Genomic DNA, 23,186 nt, shown 5'->3' on the forward strand with positions numbered 1-23,186 from the left:
TCATCTGAGGTCAGGAGTTTGAGACTAGCCTGTTCAACATGGAGAAACCCCATCTCTACTAAAAATACAAAAAGGAGTTGGGTGTGGCGGCGCACACCTGTAACCTGAGCTACTTAGGAGGCTGAGGCACAAAAATTGCTTGAACCCAGGAGGTGGTGGTTGCAGTGAGCCGAGACCCCATCACTGCCCTCCAACCTGGGTGATAGAGTGAGACTCTCTGTCAAAAAAAAAAAAAAATAGCCATACATGATTGTCATGCACCTATAAATCCAGCTACTTGGGAGGCCGAAGCAGGAGGATCACTTAAACCCAGGTGTTTGAGGCTGCAGTGAGCTATGATTAAGTCACTGCACTATAGCCTAGGCAATAGAATGAGACTCTGTCTCTAAAAAAATAAAAATAAAAAATAAAATAAATAATAATTTGTTTACTTTTACAAAATATTGTTTACTTTCAATATGAGTAATGAACACACACATTAATTAAATAATGCAATATATCTAATGCTCATTCACTGTAGTATGACTTTAACAACAAAATGAACTTATTTATGGAGGGAAAATGATGTGATTTAGCAAAAAGATGAAAATAGTTTCAATCAGAAAGCTATTCATGAATTATTGAGTATTCCGTGCAAAATGAATATGGAATGATTTTATCTTTGTAGAGTGAGTATTGAGCCCTTATTCAGACCCCCGCTTAAGAAGATCATGAAAAAATGGAGGGGCAAACAAAAGATCTATCAGCCTTAGACTAATGAAGGCATTTTAAAATCTCTGTTTAATCATTTAATTCTCATAAGAGTAGTATTCTTGCCACATCAGCATGGTTATCATTGATGCAGTATGTTAGTATAGCTGTAGATTGCACCATCATATGGCCTCATCATACATTTAATGATTAGAAAAAACAAGTTACAGTTCAAAATCTGGAGGATAATGGGTAGAGATGGAAATACAGAGAAGAAAAAAAGGAAATTAAAGTCCCGTGTTTTATTAATGTAAACTTTGTAAGGAAAAAAAATCAAGTGATCGATATTGCTATAAATGAAGCCATGTTCTCTGGTTATATTTTTTTCAAGTTTTGGCCATTAACTATAATAAATTCTGTATCTTACATAATTTTTAATAACCGCAAAAATCCATGAAATTGACAGGATTCTTTATAAATGGATCAGAGCTTACTGTCCCTCAATAAACCTCACCTTAGGCTCTCTCAGAAACTATTTTAATTATGAAGCTTGTCTCTCTGTGGTTTATCATTTTGGTCAATGAAATGCATCTGTTTTGGAGCTTGCATTTCTCTAAGATAAAATGAGCTTTCACCCCACAGTGCATTTTTTAATTTATAGAGTATATGTATAGTCTTTCTTAAAAATTCACTACTAAATTGAAATGCTCTGAGAAGCAGTATCACATTAGGTAGAAACAGGGGCTTTCAAGTCAGATCACCTGGGCTAGGAATCCCAGGTTAATGTTTTACTTGCTGCTCTAGTTTATTTTCAAATGTTAATGATAACTTTATTTTCATATATTTCTTGGCTATCTCAACTGCAATATGAGATTAACAAAGGTGACTATCTCATAGAACCACACGTGAGAAAATTGATGCAATGTGCCTGTCACAGAGCAAACATAATAAATCTTAATTGTATTTATCATTGTCGTTATTATTACGTGAAGCAATAGAGTACTGTCGTTAGGAGTAGTGGCAGATGAGAGAAGGGTAAAGGGAGAATGTGGGAAAGATCTGCATGTGCCTAGAAGTCTTTTTGCTCACATTCCAGTGGTAAGAATGAATAATTGGCCACATTCTGATGCAAATAGGGCTGGAAATAAAGTCTTCAGCTGGCGAACTGGCTCCCAGTGACAACTAAAGGTGCTTGAAGAGGGACCACAGCACACATTTTGGTGGAGAGCGATTTGCCTCTGCCATAGTGAGAGCAACATCAGTTGTCTCAATCCTGGTTTTCTGGAAGACAAAGCCTGAATTAAGAGCCAGGCTTTATTTGGGAGGTACAAATCCAGGACACAGAGAGTGAAGTGAAAAGGAAGTCAGGCCAGAAATGATGGGGAGTGGTACAGGGATGTTACTATGTTGGCTCCCCTCTTCAATGAGCTTCAAAGAGACAGAGAGAAAAGGGGCTGCAAGTACACTGGTGAAAGCTTAAACCAATCTATGGGAGGAAGGGAGCAGAAGAAGGAAAAGGAATTTATCTCCCATATTTCTTCCCATTTCCTGCACTTTTCCCATTTCCTGAACTTTTGGTTAAATTTCACCACCGAGAGTCTTCACTTGCCTGCATCAGTTGGACCTGCCTCAGCCTTGGGAGGCTACTCAGAAAGCCAGGTCCCACACCCTGCAAAGTGGCATTTCATCCAAAGTAGGAAGTAGTGGAAGGAGCCAAAGGCCCCTCTATAATCTGGCAGCCTTGTGGGGGAAGTCTGTCATTCCAAGAAGGTGACTGGTCATTCTCAAGAGGTGGACTGCATTGCCCAGGCAGAGATGGTCATCTACAGGGACAGCTGAGGTTGACTGAGTGGATGACAGTCTAAGGGGAAACTCTGAGGAGGCACCTGAGACATCAAAAGTGTACCCAAGCTATTCACCTTGCAGAAATAAATTACCTTTTTAATATAATGTAAATGTAAAACTGTATCAGTTCAGAACAAAATAAACTAAGTAGAAGCGATTATATTTATTCCAGCAAGATTTTGATTCAGAAACAAATGCAATAGGTGCTCATTTCTTGAAAAGTATAGAATACTTTCTCCTCAAAAACAAACAAAAAGCACATAACATTCTCGTGCCCACAATCACTAACAAAGGTTTATTTTTCTGAAAATGTGGTTTGATTTGGTCATGTAATATACTGAGAAATTTCACTGTAGAAACAATTTCTGTTATTATTAACATCATTTATATTCATATACATAAAACTCACATCTTATAATCAAAGTATCCTCTTTTATGTTGACAGGGGCCATACTTTAGACATTAATAAGATCAGGTATCCATTCAGTCCTCTTTCCTGAATCATTTTGCCCAAATGAGAATATATAAATGAGTTTTATCCTCCTCCATGAACAATTTTCCAGAATCAAAACCAGTTATGTGATAAAACTTAATTCCTCTAAACAGATTTTGTGTTTCGTGTTTCAAAATGATAAGGACAATCTGAGTCTATATTCTGGAATAGCAATTAATCCAAAATAAAAAATGGCGCTAATAACGTATTTCATAAAATCTGAGCTTTGTCTCTCTTTTTGAACCACATCTAGTAATAAGGGTATAAGGCTGTGCGGTCAAATGATTTGTGGCCTGCGTATATGCCCAATCTTCATCATGGAAGCTATCATCAAGCTAAAGAGCATCTGGCCTTTGATATTTTCTTAATATACATTAAAAGACTATGGACCCCAAATATCCCATAAAGAAAAATGGGAAACTTAATCCCACAGGTTTAATCTAAGTCGGAGAAAAAAATATTACAGAGAAAATACTCTGTTAGCTGTTATTGGGAAATGGTGAAGATAGACGAAGAGAATAATAAAAATCAGAAGTGCGAGAGACCTAGGGTCAATTTTTAATGACTTCACATTCCTCTAAAAAAGAAGCTTTTATGTTTTATTGTCCAAAAGCAGTAACTCTTAAATAATTCTATTTAAATATTTTAAAAATCAGTTATTTCTATTCTAAGTTCACCCCAGAAGAGCTATGGTGTGTACATTCTTAGATTTAAATTCATATTTAGTCATTTTTAAATAAGTGTATTTTTATAATGATGTACAATATGATCCATTGGCATCGTGCTGTTCATTAGCAGACTTTTTCTTGTGTTTTATAGCTGTAGAATCAGAAATATGTTTTCTATTAAAGGATTCTTTAATTTCAGGCTTCTTGAATAAAATCTTGATTGTCTTCCAAATAAATTCTACAACTTTACTGAACTACTTATTCCAATATTTAACATTTAAATACTGAGAAGTTTTTCTTCTAATAATCTCTATTCCCCAAAACGGTTCTTCAGGCATAGGTCTTTCTGCTGTAGCTTTGTGAAAATGAACTACTTATTAGGACAATTTTTACACAATCCTCAAGCTATTTATTCTAGTTTTCTCTTTTTAAAGAGAATATATTTATTATTACCAATAACTTTGTTTTTTTTCTGTCATACTTTTGAATTCACCCCAAATCTCTATTAACTTTGATTGTACCAGATGATCAGTTCTTAAAGTCGGTATAAAATGGAAATATTATCCTGTACCCACCTACATACTTCTTTCTTTGTAACCTGTCATTCTGAGATGTATTATTTATTTTTATTTGTTAATGCATTGGAATCAACCCCGATATTTTCCATTGTCATTCTCTATACAGTTCCTCAATTATTTCAATAGTTCACAAATATCTGTTGAACACTTATTTGGGGCCACTTTGCTAGATTCTGGAAGAATAAAGAACCATAAGACAAACCCCCTTCTCTTACTGGATAGCTAGGGGAAAAAAACACACCAAAAAGGAGTAGCAATGTGTGACTAACAAGAGTTGTAACACAGTATGTTTCAAATAGGAGAAATGGTGGAAGGAGTAAGTGACTACCTGCAGAGGCGAAATTCTCCCCGTGGATATTTTTATTTTTTTAACTTGTGTCTTGAAAATGAGCAAGATTACGGCAGATGGCAGGCAAGCAGGGTAGATTGAAGAGAGAGATAAATGTATTTCAGATGAAAAGAATGAATGCATACTCAAATCCCAAATGTCTGGGTTGTGAAAACACATTGCATTTTGGAAACTGCCATGGATGTAGCATAGCTGGTGTGGAGAAGAATGGGAGAATGCATAGAACCGAGAGGGATGGTTGGAGGAGGACAGAAAGGAGCTCGTATACCTTACCAAAGGATTTGGACACTACCCCATAGATAAATGTTCCACAATGTGAGGTTTGTGTCTTTGAGGGGAAAAAAGGTCAAAATACAGAGAATGTATTGCAAGGGTTTTTGGCCACAGAGGCAAGAGGTAGAAGAATTCTGGTGAGAGAAAATAAGAACTCTACTGAGGTTAGGGTCATGAGATGGAGAAAAAGGAACTAATTCCAGAATTTGAGACTTTGTGCCTTTTGATTATGGATGGTGAAAGAAAGGAGGGAGTTAAGAAACTTTCAGGTGAAGGGAGTGAAGGGATTATTAAGTAAGACAAGCAATAGAGAAAAGGAGGCAGGTGGGAGAAGAAGATAATGATTTCACTGAGGTGTCTGTGCTACACTCTCATGATAGTGTAGAAAATATAATTCTGACACATCAGAGTGAGCTGGGGGCCAGAGGCACCCATCGAGGGGTCAACATATGGCAGGGGATGGGGCAAGACTAGGGGCAAGAGCAAAACCCATAGGAATCACATGAGTGAGGAGAAATGATGAGGGCCTAGAACGCTAAACCTGGGGTTACCAACATTTAGAAAGTGGGAAGAGGAAGAGGAGTCAGTAGAAGTAACTGAAAGGGAAGAGTATAAAAGGTGAAAGAAGAATTTAGAGAAAAAAATGCTTCCATAGCCAAGAAACAAGAGGGCTCTAAGGAGAAGGGCCAACAGAATCTAAGAGTGCAGAGTTCAAGTCAGATGCAGATGGGAAACAAGGCATCAGATTGTTTTTGTTGACCTTAATGGTTAAGACATTTTAGAAAAGTCAAAGAAGGAAGTAAACATCAGACTACAGTGTTGAAGAAGAGAATGGAGTCTGGGCAAACAGAGAACATGAATTGAGGAGAAGGATGAATCTGGCAATAATGGAAAGGAAATAAGTGAGATTGAGAAAAAGTGAGGGTGTGGAGTTGATGCTTGCTTTTCTTCTATTTTTTTCTTTATAAACAGGGGTGATGAACATGGTTAGAGGCTGAAGATATAATCTATTTGAGAGGGAGAAAGTAGAAGGAAATGTGAAATTCTTATTCTTGGACAGCTCCGGAAATGAGGGACAAGACTGGATGAAATTAGGAACTAGAGACAAACAATCCTTGGGCAGAAGGAGTAGCTCTTCCTCTGAGGCAAAGCAGGACATGCCTTGCGAGTCCTTTCTGTGCTTTATGGTACTGACAGGTCAGGTAATTTGACACTCACAGAGGCCACTGTCCTGCCAAGGTATGGTAGTTTATTAGACAGATGGGCCAGTCACAGCCCCAGAATTCTGGGGCCAGAAGACAAAGTGGGAAATGATGACTCAAGGAAAAAAATAGAAAATGTGAATTATTATTCTTGGTCCTGAAAAAGATGTTGATTTTTAGGTGAACTAGTAGGAGGAAAAGATGAGTGTGGAAGGGAGGCCATGGATTCCATTGTGATCAAAACCCTAGAACTTGGAATCTGATAAAAGTAAATTCATATCAACTCAGGCACTTTCTAAGTACATGATCTCATGTCAGGCACTTGGCCACTCTCTGCTTAGGTTTCTTCATGTGTAAGTTGAAAGCACTGGTAATATTTTCACAAGATTGTTGTAAGAAGTAAATGAGAAATCAATATTAAGCTTTCAGAGTGCAATAGAGGAAGCTATCATTAAACTTTATATTCGTTTGTTTATTTGGATTACACAGACTAAGTATGAAAGTGGGAAGAGTTGTGACTGTTCTAGCACAAGGGCTATGATCTCCATGAAGTCGGAACAAACCATTTCATGGGGTGGACTTATAAGGGTTGAAGCTTTCAGAGAGCAGTGTCAAGAGGAAGAAGAGAAAGTGACTAGGAACACATACAAAGTTTGCTAAGCAGAGTCAAAGACCCAGCTGAAGAAGGTAGACATTATTTGTAATATTGCTACCCTAAGTAGTCAAAAGTTATTTCTCCAGTATTCGGGGATATGAGGAATATTATGGAGGGGCAAGCAGATGAGAGTGATATCCTTGGAGAAGAAGGCAGGTGGAGGGGGTGGTTGAAGTAACTGTGGAATCAGGAATATAAGCCTGGACATGAAAGGAAGTGAAGCCAGGAAGGAATTCAGAGACTGGGAGATTGCACAAAGGTCGATTATTTTAATAGCATCAGAAACACACATAACAGGGTGGGGGTAAGAAAATCTCCAAAAATGGAATCTGTCAGATGAGCAGCAGAATGAAAATCACTGAAGTGGAGACAAGGTGAAGCAGTGAGATTGGAAGGAATGCAAGAGACTGGGCAAGGTCCTGGAGAGGATAGCCACGGACAGGGGTTGGATTGTGATAAACCCGTGCCAGGTGCTGTGGGATTTGCCTTAGGAAGCTGTAGGGTAAACACACCTGATAGCAATAGCTTAAGAATCTCCTTGGAATGACCCTCTATGACAGACACACCTGAACGTGTGTTTCAAGCTAGGGAATCCAGGAACAGCTAACCTGGAAATTCGTTCCTTGTCCATGAGAAACACCTGAGCCCTCATCCAGTCTCGTGGATCACAGGCCGCACAGGTGAATGAGGCTCTGAGGTTTGTGGTGCGGTGGATGAAGGTTGCCAGGTGGAGGTCCTTAAAGGGAGGGTGTTAAGTGAAAATACTATATAAACTGTATGCTGGTAGCAAGAGGTTGTGGTTTTCCTGCCCAGCCCTCTGCTGCTGGGCTGTGTAGTTATGTTGTCCAGCCCGCTGCCACTGGTGTATTCCTGTACATGAGATGGTTCTCCTGTCCAACCTGGCACCACTGGCCTCTTTCCCTGATATGTAAACCCTTCGTAAAATCCCATATCTTGTTTGCTGGTTCTGGGTCTCATCTTCGGCCTCTTGAACCTCAGTCCTATTGGGGTTAGTAAGGATTCAGCACAACAGATACTGATGAGAACGTTTTGAGATTGACAAAGCTAGATGATGAGAAAACTGTAAAAGCTTAGACTGTTTTTACCCACAGGTTTCCTTTAGCCCTATAGCATATGGAGTTTGTAGATAATTATACAGAAATCTAAAGCTAATGTGAGATTTTTTTCAAGGAAGAGTCAGTATCTCCCTTATCCCTGGAGTTCAGGGAGCCCAGCACAGTGGGTAACACATTGACACATAGTAGGTGTGCAATAAATGTTAATTGAGTGTGTAATATCACATTCAATCCAAATATGAGTCCATTAAACCGTTTCTCATTTTTCCAAATCACAAACCAAAGACTGCTTAACCATTAAAAAAATACAAAACTTAATTGCTGTAAAATTGGGAATTTTGAGACACTTAAGTCTTCCTTCCAAAGCACAAAAGCTAGTTGCATTTTGGTATTTTTCCTTCATTCATGAATTCAGCAAATATTCATTGAACAACAACTATGTGCCAGGCACTGTTCCATACATTGGGAAAAACAGTAGAGGGAAAGGCAAACAAGGCCCTAGCTCAGGGAGCTTAATTCTGGTGGGGGAAACACAGACAGTCAGCATATAAAAATATATATGTTAATTTCAGTTAGGAGGAGGGCTGCAGTGAAATTAAAATAAGTAGTGGGATGGAGAGTAACCAGGAGTACTGGAGTACAGCTCTTTTATATATAAGACGGTCAAGGAAGACCTCTGACAAGGTGACATTTAACTGGGAACTGAAGGATAAGAAGGAGCCAGCCGTGTGAAGATTGGGAGGTATTCCAGGTAAACAGGTGGTGTAAAGGACCTACGGCAAGATCAAGTTTAACAGAGAAGGACAAAAACAAGATGAATATGTCTATTCTGGAGTCTAGTGAGAAAGCCATAGCTTTTCCCAAATTCTTACATGTTTTTAGCATATGATCACAGTGTATATTCAATTTTTAAGGGCTGCATCATGGTTAAGAACCGTCTGTGCAGTGACACTGCTTGGATCTAAATCCTGGCCACTCCATTTCTAGCTGGGTAACCTTGAAGAAATTGACCTAACCATTCTGGCAGGTTTTCTTACTTATAACTTAGTGATGATAATGCCTACCTCATAAAGTTGTGAGTGTAAGATTTCACAGAATCATTTGGTTAACATTTATTGCACACTTATTTTGTGTCAATGTGTTAGCCACTGTGCTGGGCCCTAGAGCTCCAGAGGCAACGAAAATACTGAATCTTCCTCATATTAGCCTTAGGCTTCTGTATAATTACCCACAAACTCTCTATGATACAGAGGTTATATACTAAACAAATTATTACTAATTGTTGTAAAGTACTTAGGTAAGTACCTGGAACATAAAAAGTGCTCTTAAAATAATTATACCTTTTTATTTTCCCCTGACTTGACTGTATGGGAAAAATAAACCATTTCGTTACATACTCTTAATGATTATTTTTGTTGGCTCTGAGTATCCCCTAATTTAATTAAATCTATAAGAAACATGTTGCTAATTTTTCTACCTCATAAATCACTTCATAAAGAACATCACTATCATGCTTTGAAATCTTCTAAAATAGTGATCACCTGGGTGGCAGAGTGTGGGTGAACCAGTAAAAACTTTACACTGATCCAAATCTCTTGATGGGTTTCTCCAGAGGTTCCCAAATAATAACAACAAAAAAGGTAGTTATGCTATCAAATTCTATCCTGCCTGCTAGTTTATCCTGTAGGAGAGTTATACAATGTTTCAAAAAAAAAAAAAAAAAATCAGTTGCCAGAAAACTCGTAATTTACCATTAAAAGACAAATTTCTGGCTTCTGAAAAAGTCTATTTATGTTAAACTTATAGAATTGGATATAATGGCTAAGAGGCAACAAATGTGGACAGAATGTTTTTAAAATATATTTACCATTCTTTCATAATTTCATGTTTTATCCTAATGTTCATAATGTTAAAAACATTGTCTAAAAATATTATAAGCTTCATATACTAAAATTCTGAAGTATTTTATGGACAATGACTTGAGAAAAGTATCGAATGTATAGAGAAACCTAGAAAATTTATCTATGGAGAAACTTCTTGAAAAAATAGTAAAGAAATTCTCCAAACTGCTAAACATTTTAAAAAATAATTGGTGGTATGGAGGTATGCAAATACAAAGTTGTATAAGGATGATTAACTTGAATCAAGTGAAAATATGAAAACACAAATATGAGTGATTATTGTGAATTATTGAAATAAAAAACATCTTTTAAGTAATACCCACGTTGTAATTGTGTAGTAGGAAGCACACATTATAATCTATTTTGTCTAAGTCAAATTTACTAAATGAAATTATATTTATGTATATAGTCTTAAAGTCTGAAAAGTGAATTTCTAAAAGGCACAGTTGACACTTAATAAATATGTTATTGAATTTGCTAATATGTGAAACAAACCTGCAAGGGGACTTTGAGATTAATCCACCTGCTCAATTTTCTAGATGATGTAGTCAGATTCTAAGCAACTTTACTGTAGTCGCAAAGCTAAAACTCTAACAGTTTTTTGCATTGCATTATGATTTATCAATTTTTTCTTTTACTGTTAGGTCTAAAAGTAATATAACTTAACATGCTTTTATGTTACTTTAGCGATTGAAGAGCAATATTCCATATTACTAAATAACAGATTTTAAAACTTATTATTCTTAAATTACTAAAGAATACCATCTCAACATATCAGTATTCTAGATATTAATTTTTCCTATGGTCTACAGTTAATTAAATAATTTTTAAAATAGGTCTTTAATTTTAGACATTTAAAAATATCAGGTCCCAAATAAAAATTCTACAAATTAAGTTTCCCCTGGGGAAAACAACAAAGGCATTATATCATAAATATGTATAGCTACTAACCCAAAAACTCCTATTTCTCTGACATCCATCTATAATGTTGCATCCTTTTATTCTTATTTCATTTTTGTGTTTACAGAAAACTGGGCACAAACCAGAAAGTGTGGATTTGTGTGGAGCACACATTGAATGGGCCAAGGAAAAATCGAGCAGAAAGAATGTCTTTCAGGTAAGAATGTTACATATATTCAATTTATTCCTGTTCTCTCTAAATCTGAGTTCTCTTGGGTAACTAAAATAAGACTACCTTCTTGTGATGTGTTCATGTACAAGAACTAGTTGTCTGAAGGTCATGAAAGGCGACTCCTCTTCCCAGTTGAATTTTTGGTTTTTTGGTTGTTTTTCTGGTGACTGGTTGCTATCTGGACACAAAATATATGTTGCGTGTTGATTAATATAAACATATAAAAGTCATTGACGTTTGCAGTATATGTAGTAGATGTCCGGGGTTCAAACATAGGATGTTTGACTTAAATAGATTTGATCTAGAATTTTCAGATGCACACAAACTAAGATTCACCAAGTGTAAGCTAGTTACATTCATTGACACTCTTGCCTTCCAGTCATTAATTACATTTACCAGTGTAACTTACAAGAATGGAAAGGGCTGAACAGCTATAAAAAAAAAAAAAAAAAAAAAAAAAAGATTCTTTCATATTGCATACTTTAGTTTTTTGAAAAAAACAACTTGATTCATAATTACAATCATATTCCATCGAATAGCAAGAACCAGATGAAATCCTTGAGAGAGATAAAATTGGAAAATGTAATTTCACATGTTACCAGAATCACCTAATTTGCATGATTTATCTGGCAATTAATAATTTTAGATTATGGAGTTTGATTTTTGTTCTATTTTATATGAAATTTTTATATTTCCAAAGTAACCAGTAATTAGATATATTTCAGGATTTATATAATTTAGTAGAAAAGAGAGCTAGATTATGATAATTATTTTCAAATTAAATGTCTTCTGAGAGCATGTTGGCCCTTGAATAGAAGTCAGTTCTTCTGTACTTAAATGCTTTGTTGAAATTAATAATTGGGTGATATAGAAGCATAGGTAGGTGACATTTTCTACCTATACTCTTCACTGAGGGGAAGAAGCTGGTTTCCAATTTGGTTTGTATTTTCCAGATGCTATTCAGGTATATCCAAATAATTTGGGTCCATTAAATATTTTAACACATTCTGGAATACATTACTATTCTGGTTCTAGTTTTATTTTACTTAGGTATAGAGATTTTTTATCAAAAAAGAAAGTGAGAGGATATATACAATTATTATTTGCCAATTAAAAATAAAATTAAGGAAGGAAATAAAAGGGAGAGAGAAAAGATAGAAGAAAACCAAAAACACTTGTCCTGAAGTCAATGCTCTAAAGCTGAAAGTGACTAAAATGTGACTTACAGAATCAAGAAGGAGAAATACACTGTCCTTTAAAGCGAGGAACTATAGATCAGTAACTTCCCTTTTTCCCCAATTTTCTTACTCTTATTATTCTACCATAAATAACACAATTTAGAGGTTACACTCCTAGCCTTATGACAACCTAGATGATCAACTTAAGAAGCTCTGAACTAGACCGGGTAAGCTCAGTGGTAGAGCCTCATTATGTACTGTGAATTTAGCATCCTAATCACCAACACTGTAAAAGACATTGAAATTTGCCATAGACATTATTCTTGGACAACAGCAATTCTTTGGAGATGGGCTAAGCCAGCCTTTTTCAGTTTCTTCTGTTAATCTTATGAAGAGTTAAATTAGTTCACAAATCAGGATGACAGTCAACTATATATGATGCATAGAGGGCTGAAAATATTGATGAAAAATCATGTATATTTTTATATAACTATGAGCATTATGTGCACAGATATACATGTCAGCCACCTATGTTGATAGTGTGTATCATCCCAATCTTTCCAGGATGTGACTAACCACCTCCTGTTGCAATTTTCTACTTGATTTTTATATTTTTGAATGTAGATCCTTCCAAAGATATTAAAAAGTATTCTCACTTTTGGTAGCTTTCTGGAGGTGAAAATTTTGCCAGCTAGTTTTGTTTGTAATGTAATTTAACAGTTGATGGGGCCTCAGTGTTCTTACAGACACTTTTTAAAAAAATCTTGTACTTTTAGAGAAACAAGAGGTGATCATGCGGATATTGTGAATAACAAAGCAAAAGAAAAGATTCAAGTTTCATGTTCTGTTTCATTCTTTTTGAGTGAATCCCTTGGTTTCCTTGTTGTGCTGAAATCTTTTCATCACCTAAATGCATGAGTTTTGGTAAAATTTACTAATACATATCCATAGATCCAGACTATGAGAGTAAGCCTTTTGAGAGGAACAATATAAATAGCTTTTATAGTTCTGTTAACAAAAAAGCATCGGGAAGGATTTGCCAGAGAGCTAAATCTAGATGACTTGCATCAATATTTGATTAGATACATTAGCTGGTCGAACTCTCAAATGATCAGAATAAACATGATTATATCTCAAAAACATGGTATTAAGGCATTGTTGGACGTTGGAGTGTGTGTGCAATGGTTTCATTATCTACAGAATAATGAAGTATTTCTTCCTGACTGAAAAAGACCATCATAGCTTCAGCTGATGTGCTACATCGGAAATAGCTTTAGAATTCCAAGTTTGAATTAGGCTTGGTGTTCAATCTCAGTCTATGAATTATAGATTACAGATAGCAAGTGACTATTGAGATTTTTGGTTCAAGGAAAATCAAAGAAGAGCAAAATTAGAAATAATCTTAAAATTTGAAATCTCTCTTTTAAAAAAAGTTTGATGGATTAGCAATTGTATGCCGCGTAATTACAATGTCTGCAGAGAAGTTGAACTTAAAATGAATAGGAAAACAAACAAAAAAATTGTGTGTGCCTGAGAGATGCTTGCAAGTCTCAGAAGCACACATTTGTGACAACCAAAAATGGACAGATTTCATTTATTTCATTTGTTCATATATGCTCTTTGGATCTTTGAGTTGTTTTCTCTTTGTATTAAAAGCCAAGTTTTCCTTCCTAGTTGAAATCGTATCAAACAGTTGACATGGATTCAATCTTATTTGATTGGTATGTGGAAACATAACAATGACAACATTAATTATTAAGTTTTAGTATTCAACAACTTTCAGTAAATCAGAATGATGCTCGCGTGCTAAGTTTAAGAATATCTACATATTTTATAACAGCATACTCTTTGGCCTAATTGGTACTTCTTAATAAATAATAAAAGAATTAACTTCTATAACAAAGTATATATTAGATGTTATAATTTATATTAAAATATATACATGTATATACAAGTGTAAAATATATATACTTATATACATAAAATATATATATGCAAATATACATATGTATATATACTATACCTGTGTATATACACACCTAATAGCTTGACTTTAGGAAATAGAGTAAGCACTTCCACACACAAACACAGAAAGATACTACACATTTATAAAAGATCATACAAATTCTAAGTTAAAATGGTAAATGTCCATTGCTGCTAACTTTTGTTTAATTCTGCATTTATGTTCATTGTCAAGGACTGTCACAAGTTTGATGTAGTCTGAGAAACCTTTAGCAACTCAGCTATAATGAGCTGGGTACGAGTTTTCTTAGTTAAGAGCAACACTAGGTCTTCATCAGGGATAGAGTGAATAAAAAGATTTATGTTCAAACCACATGTTTTAAACATTCCTGCTAAGTGCTAGTTTGCTCTTTGGTGTTTAGCCTGAAATTTAAAGCACTAAGGATTAAAAGGATTACAACATAATCTTAAATAATCCTAAATGTCATTTACAGAGAGATAGTTGTAATAACTAAATAAAACCATGTGAAAGGATGGCAGCATTGTCAGGCAGCTTCCTTCACACAAGAGGGGCTACTGTCACCTTGTTTCCTGGCTGGGCACATTAGGCAGTTACAATCTTTCAGTAGGAAGTTCAATTGAGAAAATGGCTGCAAAATATTTTACAGCAAGTTTGTTTAAAAAAGAAAAACCTCTTGTTTCCAAATTGAAGGAAATTTTTCAGTTAGGTTTATGCCTTTTCCTTTGAACACAAACCTTTCTGAGTTAAATATTTTGGAAAGTCTAGGGAAAGGAAATTCGTGACATGGCTATCAAATAGACAACTGATATATCTCTAAAAAATTCCCCAACCTCCAAGGAGATACCCCCCCTTATTAAATATATGAGTGTCTCAATGCACTATAATTGTTTCCATGTCATTAAATTTAGTACTTAAATATTCTTTACATAAATATTCTGTCATGCAAATTAATTTTGTCTCCCCAAAGAAAATATATAGATAGAAACTATATCCCATATTGTCTTCAACTTATTAAACCAGAAGACTGAACTTTTCAGCTGAATAAGTTGTTACTGCTAAGGGTAGAGTTGCATTCCTTTAGTAAAACGAAACAAAACAGATTCACTCCTGTTTTTTTTTTTTTTTTTTTAAATAGGAATTTGTATCCATAATGTAGGCCCTGTACTCCAAAATTTCCAGGGTGTCAATAGGGAGTGAAGATGAGGAAGATAACTGTTTCCTGGGTCTTTTTCAAGTTATAAGACAGCATTTAAGATAGTTAATTAAATCATTTTTACTCTAAAAATTTACCTTTTCTTAAAGCCAGACCGTGACTGGGCCTCAGTTTTCCTGAGTTTCCTTTAACAAAGTTTTTAAAAAACATACACTGCACTCTTCTGTAGATTACATGCTTTCAGTAGGATAATTCTACCAATTAATAAATCATGGGTGTTTAGGAATGTATGTCAATTGCCTGCTTGCTGCTTGAAAGGCAGAAAAAATTAAATGACTTAAGATGAAAGTCTGTTATCCTCCCCCCGCCACCACCAGTTTGTAACCTCAACAAATATCATGGTCACATTTCCTGGATTTGAGATTCTTTTTCAAGATTCTTTTTCAATATATTAAAATATAGATCTCAGGGGACAGATTCTGTCCCTAAAAGTAAACCTCAGAATAGATTTATCATTATTTATATTACTTTTCTGACTTTGAATGGAGTCTTCTGACTATAATGTATATTAAACATTTTTATGCAATATTCTCCATGGATATGCATTACATTTAAACATAATTTGATCTTTCTGATCTGAATATGTCTTAGCTTAAAATGTTTAAGTACTACTTAAGTTTATTAATGTGAAGATAATTTAATAACATCTTTAAAAAAACTATAATTTTAAGCCAAAAGGAAAGCGGCTGGTATTGTGCTTTTATCCATTTCCTTGTGTTACAAGTGGTGGTTTAAAATAAATCTGAGCTTTTACCAATTTTCTCTTTCATTTTTCAGTGCTCGTAGTTAGACTAAATGCAAAAGGATGATTCTTCACATTCATACATGCATTAGATTTCCAGTAAAGTTGGTTTCACTTTAGAGAATTACTCAAAGTATCTCAAAAGACACGACATTAAAAATAGACCAGAGTAAGAGAAGCATTAATGTTGAATACAGCGTTTTTTGCTCTACAACTTGTCCCCAATCATTTTATCTACCTATTAGGAATTCATCCATCATTCAGGAGGTGCAGTGGAGAGAACACATGAGTCTGGGGACATGTGTTCCAATTTGGGCTGTGTCAGTTGGAACTTTATATAAAACCCAAGGCAGGATCCTCCTCCAACTTTGTCACGCCAATGAAATATCAGATGACCGTCCTCACCTCACCTGCCCATCTGTGTAAATACTAAAATGAAGCAATCCTATATGTTGTGTGTTTGAGAGCAACTACAAATAAGTGATTTTAATGTAAATACAGCAGACTTTCATTATTCATCTACTAACCACACTATCTCACAATGTTTTGAGGGAAATTCCAGATATGAATTTTAGAAGAATAGGGTTGAGAGGGGTAAATATCTGTGAAATGCAACTCAGAATTTCTGCTCTACTTCTGGTCTTTTTGTCGCCTTCTGAACTTAATAGACTGACATTTAATACAAAACATGAAAATATTTTCATTTATTGTGTAACTAAGAATATAGATCCTTAAACTTATTTTTAATGTGCTATTCTTATCGTGTCATTAATGTAATATCCAATTAAGTTAATCAATGACATATTCAAATTAATACTTAAAAGTATATCACCTTGAAAGCCCCCTACCAAGCTGTTAATAGAAACTTGCAAAAGGTAACATAGAGACAAGTGTAGCAACTATGTCCCAAGTGAAAGAGGGACAATAGTGACACTTATTACTCCCCTGCTGAGGTATCAGTACAATACTGTTTTTCTGATTGAAGGGAAAGAGATATGATTATTTGTATGATTTTTAGCTTCACTTTTGTTGATGGGGTTACACAGATTTTACACAGAAGGCGACATAGAATTTTATAATTAGAGATTTGATTTAGGAATACGAATGTCAGGGGTATATAAAGATTGAGTGCAAATGATAGAATCTGGGAACAGGAAATAAAATTGATTGTAAGAATCTAGATGAGACCAAGAGAGCACGTTAGCTTTGATGAAAGGAGAAACAGAAACAAGAAGATGGATGGAAAGTACATTCTGCAAATGAAGAACATGCCTATTGGTTCAGATAATGTGACTTGGGAACCATTGTCTTTTTGCAGGTTTAATTTTCTAAGAAATAATAAATCTTTTTTAAAAGATATATTCTGGAGATCTAGAATTAAGATATATAAACTAAGTATATGGTTAGGGAAAACAACATGAACTGTATGTTGCCTGGGTGATTCCGTGAAGCTCACTAGTCAAAGTCTTAGACATCAAGGATGTAGGCTTATTTGCACACCTTCATTGTTTCACTACTAGAGGGCATAACGCTGCCTTGCTAGATTCATTCTTTTTGAACTATCAAAGCAGCATGCAACTGGATGACAGTAAAGATTGAAAATAGTAGTATTAGTACATTTTGGTCCCCAATTTTGTATTTCCAAAATAACATAAATCAAAATAAAAATGAAAAAAAAAGTCAACTTGGCTTCTTGTGTTTCTAACATTTCAGCAGAAGAATGGATGCACATGACCTAATGAATTCAGACAACTGGATAGCTCACTTCACATTACCTTCTGGAATAGCTGGCTATGTGAGCTCAAAGATACGAGTTGTGCAGTTGTAATAAATTCTGGGTTTTAGTCTGACACCAGGCTAAATGCACCATGCTGTTCTTCATTTACCGACATCATATCGTGAATCCCCTCCTCTCATGGAACATAATCTGTTTCTTGATGTTTTGGTAGAGCTAGTGTGATGATCTCTATGCCATCCATGGGCTCCTGTGGCTTGCAACGCACTTTCTCTGTATTCCCATAAGCAGAATGAGACTAGGTGAGCCACGTGGAGATCAAACCTGAGACTTGACAGGATGCACTCTAACCTGGGCAAAAGAAACCACTGCCACTGGGGAATTTTATGGAGTAAAGTAGAATCAACAAGTGTATGGTTTTTCTACTTGTTATTTTAATCTCATTTATAAAGTATAGAAAATACTATATTGATGCTAGCAAGACAATATTCAAGCCAAGGGATCCTTTTTCGTATCTGTTTCAATATATTTTAGTTTTAAAGAGAGCAGCCATGTGTATTTCATGCTGTGTATGATTTTTAATAGCAAACAGACTTTTTCCAGAAAAAGGAACAATTTAATCCCTAAAGCTGGTACGTAATAGATGGGGCCAGTAAATGGTATCACATTTTACAGCTTGTCCATAAGGATGACACAGGGTGAAATAAAATTGAGTGCTTTTGGATAGCATAGGATCACTGGCGGATAGATGATGCTATTCAGTTTTTAGAAACATAAGGTAATGAGGCTGGATCTGAAAGCAAGAGAATATATATATATATATATATACACACACACACATATACACACACACACACATATTTTTTTTTTCAGTGTTTATATGCCACAAGCCACTGAGCAGGAGGAAAATCTGGGCAGTGGTGAGCAAAGCTGAAACCTCAGAGCAATGTTTAAAGCAATATAAGAAAATAACAAAGCAAGCATCCATAAACAAAGGCTTGAACAGAAAAATAAGTTTAAGAAGAAAGGAAAATGCCCACACTCATGCATAACTGGAAAGGCCACTTATGGCATCTATGCATACAGTCTCTCAATGTAAGAGTTAAACATACTACTAAAAATTTAGCAGAAAAAAATCAAAAGGATATAAAACACTGCAGGGCAGTTAAGGATTCTTGGTATTTGAAGAAGGGAGGAGGCTGCTCTTTTATCTTAACAAAACAGGATGTTGAGAGATGGCCTAAGTGAAACAATGAAATGAAATGGCTGATGCTGGGGAGACATCAGGAAGGAAGCTGTTTGAACTGTTTTCGGATAACACAGATGGGTATGAGATGCCTTAACCAAGACAGAGGCGTTCACATGGAGGGTTTAGATGCATTTCTTTTTAGTAGAGAGCTATTAGATTCTTGACCTCAGCCTCATCAATTTACCTAACATTGTATTTCCAGCACCAGGAGAAATTCTAACAGTCTCACTTTCTGGGTGAACAAGTGCAAACCAAAAAAAATACAGTGGCAAAATTTACAAATTGCTGAAGCACCTCGAAAACAGAAATACCAATACTGAGGATTCCTTTGCCAAGTAACTTAGACCTTGATTATGGTTTTTGTGTGTGTGTGTGTGAAGTTGAATTTAAGCAATGCTTCATTTTCAAAATTCCCATGCCCTTGATCAAGTAAAAGACAAGCTTCTGGTATTTGAGATCTGTGATAGATTTGAAATCAATTCATGCAAAGGGAGGTTACGAAAATACTCTTTTGATGTGTAGGATGTACTGATGAGGGTGGCAGAAAATTATGTGAAACCCTTCTCTTTTGACAGCTATACTGGAACATTTACAACCACAGATGTTATTTGTCCATCAGAAAGGAAAATATTTGTTTCAAGCTACAGGCATTTTCTACCACAGTATCAGAATGAAATTCAACCTCAATTTAACGTTTAATGCATATGAAAATAAATATTTGGAGGGGGCAAATACTACAAAACAATTGAACCCCACAAAATATAACTAGCAATATGGAAAAAAATGCTGGCTTCATTACAAGCAAATTTGTCCTTTTGCTAAAGTAAGGATTGTTCTATTATTAACATAGGAAATCTTAGATGGACTGCACAGAATGCTGCATTATTCATAAAAGCATTGCTGCCATCTGGTGGCTACTTGGCATTTCAACACTGACTTCTCTGATTTGACTTGACTGGGTGCTCTTGGGAGGTATTTAAAGCAGAGCTTTAAGTGGTAAAATATAAATGTGGACATCCTCTGGCCCTACATGTCATTCATCTGAAGGCAGTCCTTTCTCCCTGTCTTGTCGTGGAATGGAGGATTCAGGGGAGGAAATGAGATACTTGGATATCTTTTGTCCTGAACGTGAAAGTATATTTTACATGGCTTATCTACTCTTGGCTGTTGTTGACTGATGAATTTTATCGAGATTCATTTCTGTTGGCAAATAAATAAGTATGTATCCAAATATTAAGAAGATTTATTGAATCTAAAGATATGCTATTTTGCTTAAATAAGATTATACATGAGATGCTTTAATCCCTCATTTGGATCCAAGCATGAATTTTTTTAAGTTATCACTCACTGAATTTGACTTTAGAAATAATATAATTTAGAACGTCAAAAAAGAAAATGTATAGAGGTTCATAAAACTTAAAATTTCTTCCCATTTACTCAATTGTTATATTAAATTAGTAGGATTGTTAAATGACTCAAACTCGTAATCCTTCTTCATGGATTTTTAAGTCAAATGGCAAATACTATTCAGTTCACATTGCACTTTTTGTTGAAAATAAAATAGTTAAAATGTAAGAAATTTTGATGATTCTCAAGCATCAGTGTATTAACTCATTCTTAACAAGAACCAATTAGAATTAGGATATCTCTGTAATTTTAGTATGGTTTTACGTTTCCAATAATTGCAGAAAGTCTCCTTGTATGTAATGAAAACCTTGACCCTTTAAATGGCTATTTATACAGATCACAGATCTTTGAAGATTATAGGAGATAATGAGTTAAAATTGCCCCAGGAGGAAAGCTGAAGTTTTCTGAATTCTCAGGGATGATATTTAATAGTTAATATTCAGTTTCTAGTGACTATTTCCCTGTATCATTAAGCTGCTTTCTGATTTAGTAAAAGTCAGATAACAAAGAACCATTACACTAAATCTGGAGAATTATATATTGAATGAATATTATGCTTTACAAGAAAATGTGGAAATGCCTATATTGAAAGTAAGACTTTGGGGTTTTATCTTTAAATGTGTGGGTAAGATTTTCAGTCTGTGAATACATACTTGATATTCCCTTTGTTACTAGCTATTTCTACCACTAAAAATAATTTGTTCTTCAAAATACGTAATTTGACTTATGGAAGTATGTTGCTCAACTTCTCTGGGAAGATGGCTCGATTCCCCATCCTTCCTCTGTTCTCCATTCTACCCACATTTAGGAAGAGGATATGAACAACAACAACAACAACAATAAAACCTTGCAAAGAAAGTAAAATCAATAATGATTATATCCCTGTCTCTTTCATCTGTAAGGATAAAATTTCAAGTAAATTATTCTCCCAATAGACTTGGATACAACCCTGTGGTGGTTTCTAATGGCTCCATAATAGAGATAGTAAACCTTGTAGCTATGGTCAGGATGCCCCAGGTTTTAGTCATAAGTTGCTAATGTTTGTTTCAATAACATTTTGCTCTTCGACAGCTTTTACAGCTACTTAACGCTAAATTCCCATTTAGTCAGGAGGATCATTCATATACTGTAACGAATGATGTTACCTTAAATCCTTTAGTATGTAATTGCTGGATGTTACATTTTATAGTGGGGCATTTGATGGTATATTTATTTATGCTAAATTTTATGAGAGTGACAGCTGTATCTCGGTGGAGGAATGACCCTTTTCTTTTCTTTTCTTTTTTTTTTTTTTTTGAGACGGAGTCTCACTCTGTCACCCCGGCTTCAGTGGAGTACAGTGGCATCGTGTTGGCTCACTGCAACCTTCGTCTCCTGTGTTAAAGCAATTCTCCTGCCTCAGTCTCCCGAGTAGCTGGGATTACAGGCCCCTACCACCATGCCCAGCTAATTTTTTAAAAAATATATTTTTAGTAGAGATAGGGTTTCACCATGTTGGCCAGGGCTGGTCTTGAACTCCTGACCTCAGGTGATCTGCCCGCCTAGGCCTCCCAAAGTGCTGGGATTACAGGCCTGAGCCATGGCGCCTGGCTGACCCTTTTCTTTCATAGGAATCTAGTTTCAAAACTTTTTAAGCAAATAGTTTCGTCATATTTGCCTTCTGGTTTAGGCTAGGTTCCCCTGAAAGCAAAATTTGAGACTAGTAATTGTGTGCAAGCAGTTTGTTTGATTGCAGAAAGCAGAAATTAAGAACTAGCAAGAGTGAAACAGAAGGAAGAAAAGCCAATACAGAACCCATTATTGAGTTGGTCACAGGGTGGCTAGGACACTTGCCAGAATTTTCCACGCAAGGATGGACAGGATGAAGCATTTGTTCTTTAGCTCCTGAGCCTTTGGTTTCTGGGTGCCTCTGGGAGGGGATAATGTCTTTAGATCTTGAGTTTCAGGCTGTTCATGGGTGGGTGTGTCAAGAAGGCTTTTTCAGGTTTCCTACTCTGCAGAACCAGGAAATATCCACAGTAGAAAGTAAAAGATGTCTAATGTGTGCTGAGGCAAGATGCAGTCAATACCAAGGAGTTGAAGTCCACACAGAACTGTTGCACCAGCTGCAGCTGTAGTGACACCCACATAACTAAGAGGATGTGAGGCAGGGCACAGGAAGCATCTGATGCAATTTACCTCTTGCAATATTCAAATTTACCTGTATCTCACGTTAAATCTAATCTGTTGCCAAGTCTTCAAGATGGTGGCTGGCCTCAATCTCTACAAAAGAACTAATAAAAAAGTTACAAAAAAAAAAAAAGAAAAGAAATATAAAAGCTCTACTCCTCCACTGCAACTGTGTATGAGGCTGTATTTGGTATTTATCATCTACCACCTTCACTCATTCTAGATTTTCCTCATCCTCAGCCAGGAGGAGTCTAGTCAGTTTTGTTTGCCTGATGGAGTCAATCAGACCTTCGTATATGCGGGGTCTGAACCTTTGATTTTTTTTTTTTTTTAACATTGTCACGCCCTGTTCACTGTAGTTGACAGTTCACTGCTCTCATCAGGCCTAGACGCACCACGAGACATCTCAGTGAATCATCTGACTTCCAGTTTTATTCTTCCTCCTGCCACTGTGCGTATGCAACCTTACCTTTTCATTATAATTAGGGTCAGTTATCCCCATGAATATAGTAGTTATTTTAGTTGCCTGCTTGTACACATCTTGAGTATCCATAGTTACCATGCAGTGGTCATAGCTTTAAGTTCATGATACTTACTAATCCCTGTTAGAAGCAGAACTCTCCCATATTCCAAGAATAAGAATCTCT

At 35.6% G+C, this 23,186-nt stretch overlaps 1 protein-coding gene across 1 annotated transcript in view; it reads left to right on the forward strand.

The window, feature by feature from the left end:
• The window catches only part of ARHGAP15 (Rho GTPase activating protein 15), a 630,382-nt gene that overhangs the window by 114,125 nt on the left and 493,071 nt on the right, over positions 1–23,186 (forward strand). The window contains exon 6 of the mRNA XM_025405285.1: positions 10,758–10,847. Coding sequence (XP_025261070.1) covers positions 10,758–10,847 — 90 coding nt within the window. The remainder of the gene's footprint in view (positions 1–10,757; positions 10,848–23,186) is intronic.

The sequence above is a fragment of the Theropithecus gelada genome, chromosome 12 (assembly GCF_003255815.1).
Source record: "Theropithecus gelada isolate Dixy chromosome 12, Tgel_1.0, whole genome shotgun sequence".
NCBI lineage: Eukaryota > Metazoa > Chordata > Mammalia > Primates > Cercopithecidae > Theropithecus > Theropithecus gelada.